Below are 20,005 nucleotides of genomic sequence, written 5' to 3' on the forward strand. Positions count from 1 at the left end.
AAGGCAGAACTGACAATTCTAGGACTCAAACTTAAATTCTGCTACTAAATTCTAATATGATTTCACATTAAATCCAAGTTAATGTACATCATTTACCTCACTAGAGAATGAGAGAAAACACTGTATGTATCTGCTTTTTGGACACTAAAATGCAAAGTTCACATAAATTCTCCTATGTGAAATTCAGAACTGAAGTAGCTTTTGGTACAAATATTTCACCAGGACAGTGATTTGAAGGAGCATTGATTCCAATGCACAACTGTAATAATTGTAGCTGAAAAACATAAATGCCACTTTCTCATACTTGCATCAAGGAAAAAACTGAGTCATATTTCATCCACATTCCTTAGTGTCATCTTCAAACAAGTAGACAAATACTTACAAATATATCTAAAGCCCATTGCCTAGACACAAAGTAAGAAATATTAATAAAAATGGACTTGTAATATACAAAAAGCTCGTGTGCTACAGACTATGATTACCTGGAGGTAGGAATTGCAGTTGGTTATTAGCTAATCGAAGATGACGTAAAGCTCTCAGACGACCAATTTCTGGGCAAACAATTTCTAAGGCATTGTCACTAAGATCCAAACACTGTAGTTTTACAAGGGACCCAATGGCTTCGAAGAGAAAAGAAGGGTTAAAAAGCATGATTAATTTGACCCAAGTGTTTTAACAGCAAACTTTAATGCAAGTACTCCAAGTTTAAATATTTTAATGCTTAATATCCCTGTCTCCAGGGCTGACATAATAGTAAAAACATATATCAAACTAAAATTTTTTTAAATTTTTATTATAGTATCAAACTAAATTTTATGAAGTGATAACACTTCTACCTTGATATAAAGTTTAAAAATAGCACGAATAAAAATGTTAAAACAATGTAAAAATTACTTGAATAAATAATTCATGAAATGATATATAGTCTTTTTTATCTAACCAAAATGCTTAACTGGATTTATTAAACTTAAAAGTTATCATTTTATTATTTACCCAATGACAGTTTATCTGATAATAAATTTTTACCTAACCATTATAACTATTTTAGACTTCTTAAATTTAATTTAATCGTAACAGTTAACTGGATTACTAATTAGAGGAAAAAAAGCTTTGAAACTAATAAAGATGCTCTATAATTAAAATTCCTTAATTTTCCAACCAAAATTGGTTTAAAGAGACAATCTGTTCTACTATTATAAACTATAATAGCACTATACTATCTGTTCTAGTATTTAAACTATAGCACCTCCTAACTAAAAACTTGAAGTGCACTTACCTTCCGGAACCACAACTATGTTATTTGAGTGAAGATATCTAGAGGAAAAGAAGGGAAAAACAACTGTTATCATTCAGTACTTCTGCTAGATAATCACTCTGTAAAATGCTCACTTAGAGATTTATCAAATATAAAGGGACCAGATTTTCTTTCATACCCTACTCTAAATGTGTAACACAAAATATATGGTCATCACAGATAATAATACTTTGAGAATAATATTGTATGCTAGAATTGCAAATATTAAAACTATTTGCTAATTTAGTTGCTATTTTAAAATTAAAACATACACAATATTTTTTTCAACCTCATAAAACAAATTACTAGTTTCTCTAGTTCATTTTAAATTATTCAGGTTTTCAAAAAAACATCTACTGTGTAAAGAAAAGTCAACACCTATCGTGTAAAGGAAAATGCAACTTTTAGTTTTTAAAGGATAACTTCACAAAATAATCAAAGATATTTCAAGCCAGTATGGAGAACCAGAAATGAAGCAATTAAATACTCATCATTTATGATATCTGTAGAAATATTCAACTGTCAAGGTACATAATATATTTCACAGCAAGAGGAATTTTGTAAATAAGAAATCAAATTCTTTTCTTAGGGAAAAAAAAAGTCTACCCGGCTGACAAGTCCAGGCAAGTCTAAGTAAATAACATTCCCCACTGAAGTATCTTTAGCACTCTCTGGTGGAGACTTCATGCAATGGTCGGCAGCCAACTATTCAGAGCAAAACAACAGTGACCAATGAAAATCACATAATAATAATTTTAAAAACAAATTTAGATCATTGATTTTGAGGCTAGAGAACTAGATTTTGATAAACTATTTTCAAACCTGTTGTCTTATTTATTATACCTCATAATCACTCTTCATATAGTATATTTTAAATAGAATTTAAAATATTTCTTCTATATATTTTAGCCTAATATCAAATGTTAAAATGTCAATGACACAGAATAAGAAAGATACAAAATTAATAATTTTAAGAAGATTTTTATATGCTGGATTAAATCAATTCTGTGTGGGTATTAACTTGCTGGGCCTAACACAATTTAAACAATTACACCATTCTACGATTCATTTTATTCCTTGCTTTGTGTATACAGAATGATTCCATATTTTACTTTTTTTAGAATGTTTCCATATACAATCAATATTCTTTAAACATTACTTTTAGGAAGAAATACCTAACTACTTTAACAGATTACTCTAAAAATTCTTTATGCCAAAAGACTATATATATATAAGTGTACACACACATTTGCATGTATTACACAAAAGGCAGAGTACCTAGACACCAAAATAGATAACTGATTTTTCAGTAATCCACAAAATTTTTGCCTCAACTCCAATTCTACCCACAAAAAAGGACCTTAAAATGTCCAAGTCAAAATATGAACTAAAGTACTATTATCATTAAAATCAAAAAGTATATTTTAACATAATAAATTTATCTACATTATAATGAAAAGCAGTAAATGGTAGTTCAGAATGTTCTCAATCCTGGCTACACATTAGAATCACCAGTGGTCTTCAAAATATAGATGTCCAAGGCCATCTCAACTCAAGTTGTTCTGATGTGCAGCTGATGAAGAATCATCACTGGTAAAGTGGCTCAGAGTAGGTTCTGGGGCCAGACTGCCTGTACCTTAATATCTATGTGACCAGGGGAAAATTATTGACTTTTTCACTTTCTTAATCTACAGAAGTAGAGGATAACAGCACCAACAACATAGGGATGCTGTGAGGATTAAATGAATTAATAAATGTAAAGCCCTTAGAACGGAGTTCCATGAATGCCATTGTTATAATTATTATTGTTATCATAAGTCATTTGTAATCAAAGGCTTAGAAATTTTAAGTCACTTCTGTCTACTTAATTTTTGTAATTTCAAAGTAGTTAAAATGTTGGGGTTTTGATGTAACTGGTTTTCATCATGTTATTCTTCTACTCAAATAATGCAGGAACTCTCATTCACTGCTGGTGGGAATGTATGACTGTACAGCCACTTTGGAAAATGGTTTGGCAGTTTTTTAATAAAATTAAATATAGATATTTACTTAATAGTAATATGGCAGTGTCAGTTTCTTAGTCTTGACAAATGTTCAATGAAATTGTAAGATGTTAACAACAGGAGAAACCTGGGCATACTGGAACTCTGTACTTACTATCTTTACAACTGTTCTGTAAATAAAAACTGCTCCAAAATAAAAAAAATTTTTTTTTTATTAAAGCAACAGGACTGATACTTCCAGCCATGAGGAAATAATAAGGACCAGACTTACCTAATTGCTATAAGCAACAAGAAAACCAGATGGAATATATGAAACAATTATTTTCAAATACTGACAAGAGGCAACTAGTACTATGTTCCCTGAGAGAGAAGAAACAAGTGAGGTGAGCCACACAATGTCCACAGATTTATGCCTGGAGGCAAACTGTGCACTGTGGTACAAAAATGGGATCCCAAACAAAGAATGGAAGTCTCACTGAGTTATGAAGAAACATATCAGAGTTCAGGGAACCTGAGGCAGCTGGAAGTTGTGGGTACAGTTCTGGAGGAGAGGGCACTACTGAAAAAAAAACTTCAAGGGATCCTTTGACTCTTAGCTGAATTCTAAAATGCACTCCAGTCAAAAAGTAACTGAAAACCTATCAGCTGAACAGTCCACAGAGCTCATACAGGGCTAGAAAGCATTCAAGTTCTGAGCAGCAAGTGTACCAAATCCTTGTTGATCACTTGGTGCATTTAAACGAGATTCTAGAAAGGTCCCGTGTGGGTAATAGGGCTAAACTATCCCTTTAGTAGAAGTTACTCTATCCCTGTCCTAACAAGCATAAAGACAGGCCATGAAAGGATCAAATTAAATTGTAAATAACTGTACGCCAGAACAAAGCACCACAAAAAGGAAGACAACAAAGTGTAGACACAATAAAGTATTCTTAAGGCCCAGCAGCTAATCAAAAAGTGTTAAGAATTAGGAAAATGTGACCAATAACCAGGATAAAAAACAGTTAATACGAACGGAACCAGTATGACACAAATGATGGAATTAGCAAATAAGAACTTTAAAACAAAACAACTATAACAACTATATTCGGGTATTCAAAGAAAAATACAAACATTGTGAGAGAAATGTTAACATATAAAGAAGAACCAAATAGAGCTTCTAGAGATCAAATATACAACAAACTAAGTGAAAATGTCACTAGGTTGGATTAACAGCTTATTAGATACTGAAGAAGAAAATACTACCAACCCTGAAGACAGAGAAATATAGTATGTCCTAACTGAAGTACATTAAAAAAAAAAAAAAAAAAAGGACTGAAAAGAATAGAACTGAACGGTGTGTCAGTGATTATGGGACCATATTAAACTAACAAACATGTAAGAGTCCCAGAAGCAGGGACCAGAGATAAGGGTATAGAAATAAATATCTAAAGAAATATGTTTAAAAAATCCAAATTTGATGCAAACTATAAAGACACAAACCCAAGAAGCTCAATGAATGTCAAGGATAAAGAAAAAGAAAACCACAACAAGGTACATCAAAATCAAATCCCTGAAAACCAATAGAAGAATCAGAAATTCTTCAAAGTAGCCCAAGGAAAAAAGACACATTACATACTGAGGAAGAAATATAGGAATGTCAGCAGATGTCTCTTCAGAAAGTATGCAAGCCAGAAGACAATAAACACCGTGAAAATGTTGAAAGAAAAAAAGTAACTGACAACCAAGAACTCTAATTCCAGAAGGCAAAACATACACATTTCAGAACTATGAAGATGAATGTAAAGCAAAAAACTATACAACTTTTAGAGAAAAAAAGCAGGAGAAAATCTTCAGAGTCTAGGACTAGACAAAGTTCTTAAATTCGACACTAAAAACATGATACATAAAAGCAAAAACTGATAAAGTGGACCTCATCAAAATGTAAAACTTCTGCTCTACAAAAGAACATGAAAATAGAAGTTATACAGAGGGAGAAAATATTTGTAAACAACCTATACAACCAAGGACTGTTTTCTAGAATATGTAAAGAACTCTTAAAACTCTTACAACTAAAGAAAAATATCCAAATAGAAAATGAGCAATAGACATGAACAGACATTTCACTAAAGAAAAGATAAAGATCACAAGTACCTGAAAAGATGTTAAATGAATATTATTAGCCATTAGAGAAATACAAATTAAAACCATAATTAGATAAAACCACACATCTATCTGAATGACAAAAATTAAAAATAATGACAACAAAATAATGCAGGTGAGACGTGGAGAAACTGGAACAATCACACATTGCCGGGGAGAATGTAAAATGGTACAGCCAACCTGGGAAATTATTTGGCAGTTTTTAATAAAACTACAAATTCAGATAAAAAGTGGCAGAGTAAGGACCTCCAAAAATTCTCTTTTTTTGTAAAATCAACAATAATATTGGCAAAAATTATCAGAAGCTACATGTACAGAACTCTGGAAATTAACCAAAGACTTGCAGTAATACAGGGAGGGTTTATGTAAGAAAAATGGCAAAAATCTCAGTAAGAAGACTAAGCTGTGAACTTTAGGGTATTTTTACTTGCCCCAGTCCTATACCCTACTCTCCACCTCTGCAGAAGCCTGGAAAATCACTTTGCTTTTCACTTCAATTGCAGTAGCCTGGCTAGTACCTAAAGGGGCAGAACCAAGTTGGAGTTCATTTCCAGAGAACTGTCATTTGACTGTCTCACGGATCTCTGAAAGATCCCACTTGCAAGGCTGTTTTTAACTTGATCTGACTAGAAGCTTGCCCAGTACAAAAACCCTTTCCCCAACTGAGATAAATTACAGGCAGTTGTTTAACTTCGCTGGTGCCTGAGGCACTAGATAACAGCTGGAGCAAACAATAGACAACCAAAAACCTTAAATGAAAAAGTTGGGGAAGGAGACTTCCAGAGGAACTTTGAAAAACTCTGACATATTTCTAGAAATCTAGAAGGTCACATGCATGCCCAGAGCTGCACATATGCTCAGGAAAGACCCGAGAAGACCCTAAGCTCTCACCTCTGCTGGACTTGAAGCTCTACATAAGAAGTGAAGTCTAAGGCAAAGTTGTCAAGTACCTAGCTGAGAGGGGAAAGCATGCCACAATACATACACAGAGACCCTCAGCAAGGACTGGGAGACTTAGCAGATTCAGGTAGGTAAGGAAATCTCTGCTTGATCATTAGCTGACCACTAAGGTAACTGAGCACAAGAACAACACAAAGATGTCTTTTCTCATCACTTCTATTCAACATTCTATGTTCTAGCCAGGGCAACTAAGCAAGAAAAAGAAATAAAAGACATACAGATCAGAAAAGAAGAAATACAACTCTTTACTGGCAGATGACTTGATCTTATATATAGAAAATCCCAAGGAATTCAACAACATAAAAGAGCTAATGAATGAGTTAGGCAAGGTTGGAGGATATAATATCAATATACAAAAATCAACTGTATTTTTATATACTAGGCACTGAACAATTCTAAAGTGAAATTAAGAATATAGTTCTTAGGCTTCCCTTGGTGGCGCAGTGGTTGAGAGTCCACCTGCCAATGCAGGGGACACGAGTTCGTGCCCCGGTCCGGGAGGATCCCACATGCCGCGGAGCGGCTGGGCCCGTGAGCCATGGCCGCTGAGCCTGCGCGTCCAGAGCCTGTGCTCCGCAACGGGAGAGGCCACAACAGTGAGAGGCCCGCGTTAAAAAAAAAAGAAGAATATAGTTCTATGTACAATAGCATCAAAAGGAATAAATCTAACAGAAGAAATTCAGCATTTTTACAATGAAAAGTGTTCAATGTTCAAATTTTAAAACTGTTGAAGGAAACTGAAGACCTAAATAAATAGAAAGATATCCCACATTCAAAGATTAGAAGACATAATACTGTTAAGATGGCAATAATCCACAAACTGATCTAAAGATTCAGTGTAGTCGTTATCAACAATCACATCTGGCTTTTTTTTTTTTTTTTGCATGAATTGACAAGTGGATCTTAAAATTCACATGGAAATGCAAGGGATTTAGAATAGCTAAAACAATTTTGAAAAATAAGGATAATGTTGGAGAATCCATACTTCTCAATTTCAAAACTTACTACAAAGCTAGAGTAATCAAGTCTGCATGGTACTGGCAAAAAGATAATACATACAGATCAATGGAACAGAAGTGAAAATCCAGAAACATGCCCATGTGTCTATGGTCAACTGATTTTTAACAAACATGCCAAGACAATTCAATGGGGAAAAGAGTAGCCTTCTCAATAAATGGTGGTGAGATAACTGGATATCCCATGCAAAAATAGAACACAGACTTCTACATCATATCATATGCAAAAATTAACTCAAAATGGATCAAAGACCTAAATGTAAGAGCTAAAATTATACAACTCAAATAAGAAAAGAGGGGTAAATCTTCATGACATTGGATTAGAAAGTTTCTCAGACATGATAACAAAACACAAGCAACCAAATAAAAATTTATCAAGAAAGTGAAAGATAAACCACAGAATGGGAGAAAATATTTGCAAATCATATATATCAGGGGTCCCCAACCCCCAGGCCGCAGACTGGTACTAGCCCGTGCCCTATTAGGAACCAGGCCACACAGCAGGAGGTAAGCAACAGGCAAGCAAGAGAAGCTTCATCTGCCGCTACCCATTGCTCCCCATTGCTTGCATTGCCACCTGAACCACCTGCCCCCACCCCGTCCGTGGAAAAATTGTCTGCCCCAAAACCAGTCCTTGGTACCAAAAAGGTTGGGGACTGCTGATATATATGATAAGGGTCTAGTATTCCAAATACACAAAACACTCTTAGATAATAACTTTTAAATGGACAGCAGATTTGAATAGATTTCCCCAAAGAAAATATACAAATGGCCAATAAGCACAGGAAAAGACATCATTAGTCATTAGAAAAATACAAATGAAAACTACAAGATACCAGTTCACACCTATTAGGGAGTTACAAGGAATTGGGGGAGGGGAATGACTATTGATGGGTTTCTTTTGGGGTGATGAAAATGTTCTGGATTAGACAGTGATAATGGTTGCTCAACCTTGTTTATATACCAAAACCACTGAACCATATACTTTAAAAGTGTATGATTAAAATTTTATGGTACATAAATTATATCTCAATTTAAAAAATGAAACATGCAATTTCCATGTGACTCAGCAATTACATCCTTAAGCATTTATGTCAGAGAAATGAAAACTTATTCACATACAAAAAACCATGTACATGAATGTTCATAGCAGCTAAAATTTCATAATAGCTAAAAACTGGAAACAACCAATATGTCCTTCAATAAGTGAGTGGATGAACAAACTCCATTACATCCATACTGTGAAATATAACCCAACAACATAAAGGAACTATTGGTACATGCAACAACTTATATAGATCTCAAGGAAATTATGCTCAATGAAAAAAAAAAGCCAGTCCTGAAAGGTTATATACTATATGATTTATATAACATAACAAATTAAAATGACAAAATCATAGAGATGGAGAACAAAGTAGTAGTTGCCAGGGTTTGGGGGACAGGGGTAAGGTGATTATAAAAGGGTAGAAAATGATGAAAAATGAATAATATCAGTGGATTGTAGCAATGTCAATTTCCTGGTGGTGATCTTATACTGTAGTTACACAAGACATGAACACCGGCAGAACCTAAAAGAGTACACAAAGATGTTTATGTATTATTTCTTATGATTACGTGTGACTACCATTATCTCAAAGTAAAAAGTTTAATTTTTTAAAAAGGAGAAATAAAGACTTTTTTCAGGCAAACCAAATCTGAGAGAATATAGGAATTAATATAAAAGACATTTTTTTCTCATTTTAAAATTTCTTTAATTAACAATTTAAATTCAAAATTATAATAGTGTATTTTGCCAGTTATCAATTTTGTCTCTCAGCTCCAAATCTGCCTGCTATGCCATACTGGAGCTGGACCCTGTCAAAATTTCTCCTTTGCCACCTGATCTAATGTTAGGCCTAATGTTATCAAAAGAGGGTACTGGAGTGACTCTACAAGATGAGAGTAGCAGGAAGGCATTTCCCTTCTGGGTCCAGTCCCCTTTCAATTTTTTTATTCAGCACACAGCCAAGGCCCAGTAGCCCTCTTGGACAACCTTAAACCACATTCTCAAAGTGACCATGAAGTCACTTTTGAGGCATCTCAGGCTATTATCCTCAAGCCACACTCTCCCCATCCAACAATGCACTTCTATAAAGAACTTCAGCTGGCCTCAAGCAACTGCCTTCCCACCCTGTGGCTACTTCTGCGTTAGCTCTGCCATGCTCTCAGGCAATTGCCTCCTCCCCACCAGTCAGACTGTTTCTAACAGATCAGCTCTACATTACCAACACCGTCCTGCAACAGTGAGCTGATATTACAGATCTGCTCTGGCCTAACCAGATGGCAAGGTTCTTCACCACCAGAGCACTGTATGTTTTGTGGCAGCCACATCTTATTTGAAGAAGTCTAATCTCAGCCTAGGTTTGGGGCTCTCCTAAGTCTTTAGTTCCTTCATTGTCTACTTTCTCTTGGTCCAGATCTACTTTTTTGTACTTACTAATTAATTATGAATACCATGGAGTCCTCTTCTACCTCTTTTAGTAGTTAATAACATTTTACTAGTTAACAATTCTTTATATTAATTCTCCCTGCTTAAATGAGGGGTACGGTTTCTATCTCCTAACTGGACCCTGACTGATATATACATGGTTTATACATACATAGATCTATCTCTCTCACAACACTCACACACATGTAAAACACAGGACAGTAGCACAAAGGATAGGAGCGATGAACTGAAAGTATTGATCTAAGGTTCTTATATTAAATGTGAAGTAGTATATTATGTGAAGGTAGATAATAATAGGTTAAAGAAACATAATATAAACCTTTCAACATTGAAATGAAATAGTTAATAAATCAATAATGGTAGTAAAATTTAATCCTAAATAACACAAAAATAATTTAAAAGAAGAAAAGTAAAGAGGGAAAAAATAACAAAGAACAACTGGGACAAACAGAGACAAATTGTTAAGTTGGTGAACTTAAATTCAATCGTATCAGTAATCATATTAAACATAAACAGTCTAAACACTCCAGTTAAATGAGCCAGATTGTTAGACTGGTCAAAATCAAAGAACCAACTAATGTTGACCTCAAAAAACCCACTTGAGTTATAAAGGCAGAAACAGATTAAAATAAAAGAATGCAAGTTCTAATTCCAGTACTGCAGAATAAACTCCTGCTGGACCAATCCTCTGGCAACTAAAACACTGAACAACACACACAGACAAAATGAACCTAAGGCACTGCAAGAGTAAACAAAAAAGCCAATTCTGAAGGAGAGTCAAAACTTATAAGAAAGAACAGCACTGGGTGAGTCTGGGTTTCATTTAAAAAAAAAAAAGCATTTAGTCTAAGGAAGGATACAGTTATCACAAAAAATGGCTAAAATTCCAACAGAAAACTGCAGTGTTGCTAGCCTAAAGGAGGACAGAGTTCAGGGCAGCCATGGCCCCTGACAAATAAAGGGAGAATACCAGAAAAAAAAATAAAAGCCAGGGAGGGGAAACCCCAAATCCTATGTATAAACTTTGCCTAAATCAGTGGCTGACTGCAAGACCATTTACATGTGGAAGAAACTACAACTAAAGATAAAAGAACCAGACTGAGATTTCAGCTGCCTTCCAAGAGGCTGTTTACTGCTTGAGTCGAACCAGGTAAATTAATCACTGAAATATTGGGCTGGCCGGAAAGTTCGTTCGGGTTTTCCCATAAGGTGTTATGGAAAAACCTGAACGAACTTTCCGGCCAGCCCAATAAAAACATCAACACTCTTTGATGAAATATAACAGATTCCAGTCTCCAAAACATACATCCTCATTTGTCAGAATATAATCTAAAATTACTCAATATATGAAAACCCAGAAACATGTTAACAACAACAATGGATAGCAACCTCAAGAAAAGATAGCAACCTCAGGAGACAGTCAAATACTTTTAAAGGGCTCAAAGAAATAAAAACCATCAAGTTAGAATTCAACAGCCATTGTATAGATAATTCAGTGTGGAGTCTTATGGTGCAGTCTTCTTCATCTTCATGATTGTTTCACCTTTTTGCCTGAAGCCCCCAAGAATTTTTCCTTTAGCTTTAAAGTCTGAAAAAACCTTTGAAAAAATTTCACACCCATTACTAACAAAAAAATCTTGAGAAAATAGGAATTAATAGTGTGGTAAGTAGCCCCTAGGATGGTCCCCAATGATCTCTGCTACTTGGCACTAGGACCTTGTGTAATAGCCTCCCCTTGAGTGTTCATTAGATCTAGTGGCTCCCTTCTAAAGGACAGATATAGTAAGAGTGACAGGATGCCACTTCCACGATTAGGTCAGAAGGAGACTATGGCTCCTGTCTTGTATACCCTCTCTTGCTCTTCTGCTTGCTCACTCTGATGGAAATCAGCTGCCATGTTGTGAGCAACATAACAGAGGCTAAGTGGCAAGGAACTAAAGGAGTTTTCTGGCCAACAGCCAGCTAGGAACTGAGGCCCTCAGTCCAATGAACTGCAAGAAATTGGTTGAATCCTGCCAACAACCACATGAGTGAACACAGAAGAGGATCTTTCTTCAGTTGAGCTTTCAGGTAAGTTAGCAGCCCTGGGCAACAATCTTGATTAGAGACTTGAAAGAGACACTGAAGCAAAGGCACCCAGCTAAGCCAAGCCCAGATTCTGGACCTTCAGAAAATATCAGAAAATAAGTGTTTATTCTTTTAAGCACCCCTACATTTTAAGCAAGTACATTCTGTGTAATCTGTTAAGCAGCAATAGATTAATAACACAGATGGATATTTACTGAACACAAAAGAATTGTGTTAACTGTAAAGCCAGCATCTTTCTTACTGGGGAAAACCTGGAGGTATTCCCACTAAGGTCAGAAAGATGACAAGGATGCCCACTACCTCAAGTACAATTTCCCACTGCTCTGGAGAGGGACTACCCAATGCAATCAGAATAGAGAAGATAATTAAAGATTTGGAAAAGAAGAAATAACACTGTCTGTATTTTCAGACATGAGAGTATACCTGGAAAACTCTGGAGAATCAATGATAAAACTAACTCAAACAGTAAAAGATTTCAGGAAGGAGCAAGATATAAAGTTAACATACAAAAACCGATAGTGCTCCTATATACAAAAAATAGCCAGTTAGAAGATATAACAGATAAGAAAAATCATTTACACAGCAAAAAAATTAAATATTTAGGAACAAACTATTAGAAATGTTCAAAATCTATATGAAGAAAAATATAAAGCACCTATTAAGGACAGAAAAGTAGACCTAAAAGTGCTAAGTCATCCTTGTTCTTGGAAATATACACTGAAGTATTTAAGGGTAAAGAACCATGATGTATGTAACTTTTTCTGAAAAGCTTCAGAAAAAAAATTAATACATATATAATATGTATAAAGAGAATGAAAGCAAAAACTTGATAAAGCAAATGGGGTAGAACATCACCAAAGATGTTTAAACTGAACCTAATCCAGAGGAAACAATCAGACAAATCCAGACATCTACTTCAAAAAGATATTTTTGGGGGAAAATTGGGATGATTTAAATACGAACTATATATTAGATATTATTGAATTAATATTACTTTTCTTAGGCCTAAAAATAATACAATTATGTGCAAAAATGTCTTTATTCTTAGTAGATACATACTAATGTATTTAGGGGTAAAGTATCATAATGTGTGTGACAGAGGGAGAGAAGGAAGGCGGAGGGAGAGAGCGAGAGTAAAGAGAGGGTAGGAAAGGCAAAGAGAGAAAGGAAATGTGGCAAAATGTTAACTGGTTAAATTTAGGTGAAGACTGAACAGTTGATCCTTGAACAACACGGGTATGAACTACACAAGTCCATTTATACTCTGATCTTTTTTTTCAACAAGTACCTACTACAGTTCTACACCATCTGAGGTTGGGTGACTCCACAGATGTGAAACTGTGGATATGGAGGGCTGACTATCAAGTTATACTTGGATTTTCAACTATAAGGGAGTGGCACCTCTAACCCCCATGTTGTTCAAGGATCGATTGTATGGATGCTCATTGTACTATGCTTTCAACTTTTTTGTTGGTTTGAAATTTTTTTAAATAAAAGGATGGATAAAAAAGAAAACGACAGAGACTCCCAGCTTATAGAAGAAGGTGTAAAGTTAGATTTCCCTACTTTACTTCCTGAAAATCATACCAAATAATAAAAGGAACAAGGAAAGGTGATGCAAATTCCTCCTTCAACGGAATTAGACAGGTAGAAAGAAAGGGAAATACAAGATATTGAAATTTCTTATCTTCCTTAGTGAACAGATACTTGAAGTTGATGTACTAAAAAACAAAGGTGAAAACATTATTTAGTATTATGGAGGTAAATCATCAACAGAACTAAAACAAATGTAGGATGTAAGGAAGGGGGCTTTTACTCTATATTTTAAATCTTTTATACCATCAGACTGTTTATATCAGTATCACGTGTAGTAGTAGTAACAATAATAATAATAAATATTCCCAATTACATGGACTATCCAGAAGGATTCTGTGACAAAGATGCTGCCCCCAGAAAAAATGTATCTTTCATCACCTTCACTACCCTGAATAAGATATTTAAAACACAAATTTAAATGGTAAAATACTTTAAAATATTATTGGGTTTAGCAGAACCACAGGTCTACCTACATGAGCACCATGATCATAATACCAAAAAATAATAAGTTAATACATTAAAATTGTATTCCCCATTATTTCAAATAACTTAAAATTATGTTCATTCTTGTCTTTTAAAAAAATTTGAATAAGCAGACTCACAGTTCCACAAGGTTTGGAAGCTTCTGAGCAAGGTTTTCTGGCTGAAAATTAAAAACTCAGAATTAAATTTTATTTTTGAAAAATGTATAAACATTTCTAAATAGCTTAAACACAAAGTACTATCTTTTGAAGGGCTGTAAATTTTCAGAAAATGTGAAAATAAATCAGCAGGTCTGGGTTTATACTTACATAGACCATACTACAATTTAAATTTATACATCTGAACAGAAACCAGATCTCATACTCCACAATCATGGAAGAAATGAAAATGTTTTTAACAGACACAGACAGAGGGAATAACACTATGTGACGCTGGAGCCAGAGATTGGAGTGATGCAGCTGCAAAGTCAAGGAACACCGCTGGCAACCTCCAGAAGCTCAGAGAAAGGAACAGATTCTTCCTCAGAGCCGCAAGAAGAAACCAACCCAGCCAACACCTTGATTTTGAACTTCTGCCCTCCAGAACTGTGAGACAATCAATTTCTGTTATTTTAAGTCACATAGCCTGTGTAATTTGTTACAGCAGCCCTAAGAAAATAACACCCCTCCGCCAAACCAAAATCCCAAACTGCCCCTCAGGAGAAAGAAACTAAAATCCCAGGGGGCCGACATCAAGACCTAACCAAACTCAGGATAAAAAGAGTAAGCTGGAGCTCAGGTGGTCTCATCTGGCCCAAGTTCTAAGTTCGGAGTAGGAGTGTGATGTGGCAGGGATAGGAAACTGGCCATTGGGAGGAGAGGAAGGGAGATAGGTCTAGGTCTCTTACACAGAGTCACAGCTCTGGAAGGACTGGCTAGTCCATGAAAAGAATCCTAGAAAAATTCCACTCGTAGACTGAAAGCAGACTTCTCTCTGCTGGAGGCCCTGGGTAGAAGGAAAAGCCTCCTGTAAGTAACTGAAAGTCAGCCTGCATCTCTCACACATGCACATGCACACAGATACACATAAACACAAAGACAGGAGTTGTTAAAGCTAAAGGAGCACACTGAGTTAGGAGTAATTTTTTTTTATTCTACACACTGTAGAGTTAAGCTAAATATCAGTAACAAAGAATCAGGAATGACATTTTAAAAGAAATTATGTCTAACCTGAGGCTTGAAAGACAAATATAAATTATCAGAGGTTGCCATGGAACGGGGAGGAGGAAAGTTCTGGTTAGCTTTGTAGGCACATGAAGCAACATATGAAAAGACAAAAAGAGAGAGAGGTATGTTTGGGAAATCAAAAATATATTTTTTCTGCTGTAACTCCCCAACAGTACTCATGACAAAAATCTTATATTTTCAAACACCTGTAATAAAAACAATTGTGTCAATAGAAAAACAAAAGTTTGGGGGACTATAAAGTTGTAGATTTGTAACAAATAATTTTTCTGACAGAAACTTATGAACAGTGATTATCATTAGGAAAAGGACCAGTGTTGCTATTCTCCATCTACTTTTTTATCACCTGAATCTTTAACAATGAGCATGTATGTCTTTTAAATTAAAAAAAATTAAAATTAAATTTTAAAATGTAGTATTTAAATTGCTACATAATTGAGTAACCAATCATATGATATGCAATTTAGGTTCTAAACACTCAATAAGAGAAATGCCATTAGTTTGGTATTTCTGGGCCATCGGGTGTGAAGGTATATGATTTTGCAGAGAGTACCAAGGAACAGATCACTAAGGGCTTATATTTTATATTGAGGAAAAACTATTTTTAAACATCTTGAACACAATGGAAATCCACTAGTTTACTTTAATCAAGGAAATAAAACTATTAATTTCATACAGTTATATTGATGTATTTAAATACTTAGCAACAGTATCCCAAGCTACTTACATATATAATATCTTCACCCTTTTACAATAAAATAGCACTGAATATGAATACTGTTTATGAAGTCAGTGAAACATTTATTGAGTTCCCACTTTTGATAAAACCACATTTTGTTTTCAAATGCTGAATGCTGTGATTCCCTTTCCCCCATGTTTTGACATCAATATCTGCAATGAGGTCCTTCATGAATGGTCTTTCCTTGAATGTTGCTCTTGGATCTGTCCAAGTCCCCAAAATGTTTCTTCTAGTACTGGTATCTCGCCTAGTAAGAGGAATATACACTTCCACTTATGGGCATACTTACAAAGCATCCCAGGCAAACTAAAGCACTCTGTGGGTGGTGGAGGGGAGGTAAGAGGCTTAATAGTTGTTCCTCTAAAAAGGAAAGGCTTGTCCAGAAAAGAAGTGGTATTAGACCCTCATCTAGTTTGATCTGCTACAATATCAGTATCATATCTGGCTAACTAAAGGACCCCTGTTCATTCTTTCCAGATGCCTACTTGTCTCCATCAGACAGTATCGCAATTTTTCCATGACAAACTAGTTACCTCTTTGAGTTATTTAGCTACACACACAATTAAGCACTGAATAATGTTCCTGCTGCCATTAGTGCATCACTATGTCTTTATTAGTAAGTACCCTGTGTTTTAATTTAAAAATAAGCACACCAACCTTGAGAAAATTGCAGTTCATCAGAATACTGGGTTTTAAAAAACCCCAAAAGCCTGGTAAATAATCAGCCTGCTGCAAAGGCTGTGGCTGACACCTACTGGTGTTCTATAATACATTCTCTGCTTTCTAGTGGCATATTTTAGCAATGTAACTGAATAATATAAGAGAAATATTATACATTTTAATTTTTCTATTTCTATAGTTTATGAAAAGTGGGTAAGAGACTGGACAACTATATGTTAACATCAACATTTTTGTTACTCTGCGGGTAACTAAGCTCTAATGCTGGATTACAGATGCCACACAAACTAGTTTATCTGATCTATAGGATTTAGTCTATTAAGTTTTAAAATGTTTTTAAATTTTAAAATCCTGATAGACAAAAGTAATAACCTTAGGGCTTCCCTGGTGGCGCAGTGGTTGAGAGTCAGCCTGCCAATGCAGGGGACAGGGGTTCATGACCGGGTCCGGGAAGATCCCACATGCTGCAGAGCGGCTGGGCCCGTGAGCCATGGCCGCTGAGCCTGCGGAGCCTGTGCTCCGCAACGGGAGAGGCCACAACAGTGAGAGGCCTGCGTACCGCAAAAAAAAAAAAAAAGTAATAACCTTAGGGCTTCCCTGGCGGCGCAGTGGTTGAGAGTCAGCCTGCCAATGCAGGGGACAGGGGTTCATGACCGGGTCCGGGAAGATCCCACATGCTGCAGAGCGGCTGGGCCCGTGAGCCATGGCCGCTGAGCCTGCGGAGCCTGTGCTCCGCAACGGGAGAGGCCACAACAGTGAGAGGCCTGCGTACCGCAAAAAAAAAAAAAAAGTAATAACCTTAGGGCTTCCCTGGCGGCGCAGTGGTTGAGAGTCAGCCTGCCAATGCAGGGGACAGGGGTTCATGACCGGGTCCGGGAAGATCCCACATGCTGCAGAGCGGCTGGGCCCGTGAGCCATGGCCGCTGAGCCTGCGGAGCCTGTGCTCCGCAACGGGAGAGGCCACAACAGTGAGAGGCCTGCGTACCGCAAAAAAAAAAAAAAAAAAAAAAAAAAGTAATAACCTTAAAGTGTCTTGCAAAACTGTTATTACTAATATTTCCTTCTTTTTCACAATTTTGACATACAAAAGTTTTAATAAACAACCTGTATCCAAATTCCTTGAGTATGAATACTTCCTACTAAACTACTTAAAAATTGTTTTATAAATTAAGCCAAAATTCTATCCATTAAATCTCATACTTTCACTTAACTGAACAATTTTTTCTTTACAAATAATGTAAAGGTAAACTTCAGCAAGCACAGTTAGTATAAAATTTACCTCAAATTTTGAATCAATGATGCTTTACTTTATGTCCTTTTATGGAGAACTTTCAACCCCCTTAAATGGGAATGTTTTAAAATTGTGTATCTTGGAACAAATATTCCAAATATGTTGCAAACACATGTTCAATACTGTTCTCTTGTAGTGACTGTGCACTGCTTACTTTCTTTTCTTCTCCTTCTGGGCAGCTGGTAGGATTACACTTCTCTCTTCAAGCTCGACGTGGCTAAGTGACTTGCTTCGGTCAATGGAATTATGTCAAAGTAGAGGCCTTAGAGAGCTTGAGCACGAAAGGTCCACAGTGACCTTTATCAGCTTTCATCCCTGAGTAAAGATACCATGAATCAAAGTCCCCCAGAGATCTGAGAGAGTAGTGCAGCATGAATGAGAAATTATTTTGCTGTTACAAACCACTAGGATTCAGGGTTCTGCAAAATCTGCTCCATCCAGCCTCTAACAACACATTTCAAAGAAGTCATGAATTAAGTGCATAGTTTTTACAGCAGTTATAAAAAGTAGAATAAAGTCAGACTTCTACTCACACCATATACAAAAGTTAACTAAAAATTAACTAAAAACGGATCAATGACTTATATCTAAGAGCTAAAACCATAAAACTCATAGAAGAAAACATGGGTAAATCTTCACGATCATGGATGTGGCGATGGATTCACAGATATGAAACCAAAAGCAGGAGCAACAATAGAAAAAATGGATAAACTGGACTTCATCAAAATTTAAAATTTTTGTGCATAAAAGGACATTTCAAGAAAGTGAAAAGGCAACATATAGGAGAAAATATCTGCAAATCATATATCCAATAGGGGTCTAGCATTTAGAATATATAAAGAACACTTACAACTCAACCACAAAAAACAAACAACCCAATTGAAAACAGGCAAAGGATTTGAAAAGAAATTCTTTAAAGAAGATATGCAAATGGTCAAAAAGCACATGAAAAGACACCCAAATTCACTAGCATTAGGGAAATGCAAATCAAAACCACAATGAGGTACCACTTCAAAACCACTAGGATAGCCATACTTTGTTAAAAATGTAAAATAACAACTATTGACAAGGATGTGGAGAAACTGGAACCCTTGTACATTGCTGGCAGTAATGTAAAATGGTTCAGCCACCGTAGAAAACAGTTTGGCTGTTCCTCAAAAAGTTAAACATAGAATTGCCATAAGACTCCATAATTCTACTCCTATACATATACCCAAAATAATTAAAAACAGGTACTTAAACACGTACATGTACACCCATGCTCATAGCAGCACTGTTCATAACCATAAGGTGGGAACAGCCCAAATGTCCATCAATGGATTAACAGATAAACAAATTATAGTATACTCATACAGTGGAATCTAATTAAGTCATAAGAAGGAATGAAGGAATGATACATGCTACCACTTGGATGAACCTTGAGAACATTTTGCTAAGTGAAAAGAAGCCCTACACCAAAGGTGACATACTGAATGATCCCATTTATACGAAATATCCAAAACAGATAAATCCAGAGAGATAGAACACAGATTGCTGGTTGCAGGGCTGGGGTGTGGAGGGGAGTGGGGAGAAACTGCTTAATGGATAAGGGGTTTTCCTTTGGAGTCATGGATATGTTTGGAGCTAGAAAGAGGTGGTGGTTGTGCAACACTGTAAATATACTAAATGTTACTTAATTTTTCACTTTAAAATGGTTAATTTTACATTGTGTCAATTTCACCTCAATAAATTATTTTTAATTTTAACAAAGTTCATAAAATTTTGGTACTGAAGGCAAAAAGTACTTCATTCAAAAACCACCACAACATACTCAACAAGCTTTCGAGTTGGATTAATAATTTGGTGTCACTGCTTCTGGGCAAGCATACAGCAAGGGTTAAATACCATGTGGCTATATGAGAACAACTAAGGTAAACCTCTTCTACTACCAGGAATATTATTTCATTCCTCCTCCAGTATTTCTCCCTTTTTTATATATGCTATAGAGCAGAATCTCTCAGCAGGGAA

At 35.6% G+C, this 20,005-nt stretch overlaps 1 protein-coding gene across 1 annotated transcript in view; it reads right to left on the bottom strand.

The window, feature by feature from the left end:
* Positions 1 to 482: 482 nt before the first annotated feature.
* The window catches only part of LOC103082109 (leucine-rich repeat-containing protein 28), a gene marked incomplete at its 3' end in the record, with an annotated part of 33,879 nt that continues 14,356 nt past the window's right edge, over positions 483 to 20,005 (bottom strand). Inside the window, exons 3-5 of the mRNA XM_007470091.1 lie at positions 14,187 to 14,227; positions 1,277 to 1,314; positions 483 to 620 (exon numbers count right to left, since the gene is read on the bottom strand). Of these exons, the coding sequence (XP_007470153.1) occupies positions 483 to 620; positions 1,277 to 1,314; positions 14,187 to 14,227 (217 nt within the window). The remainder of the gene's footprint in view (positions 621 to 1,276; positions 1,315 to 14,186; positions 14,228 to 20,005) is intronic.

The sequence above is a fragment of the Lipotes vexillifer genome, unplaced genomic scaffold, assembly GCF_000442215.2.
Source record: "Lipotes vexillifer unplaced genomic scaffold, Lipotes_vexillifer_v1.1 scaffold695, whole genome shotgun sequence".
NCBI lineage: Eukaryota > Metazoa > Chordata > Mammalia > Artiodactyla > Lipotidae > Lipotes > Lipotes vexillifer.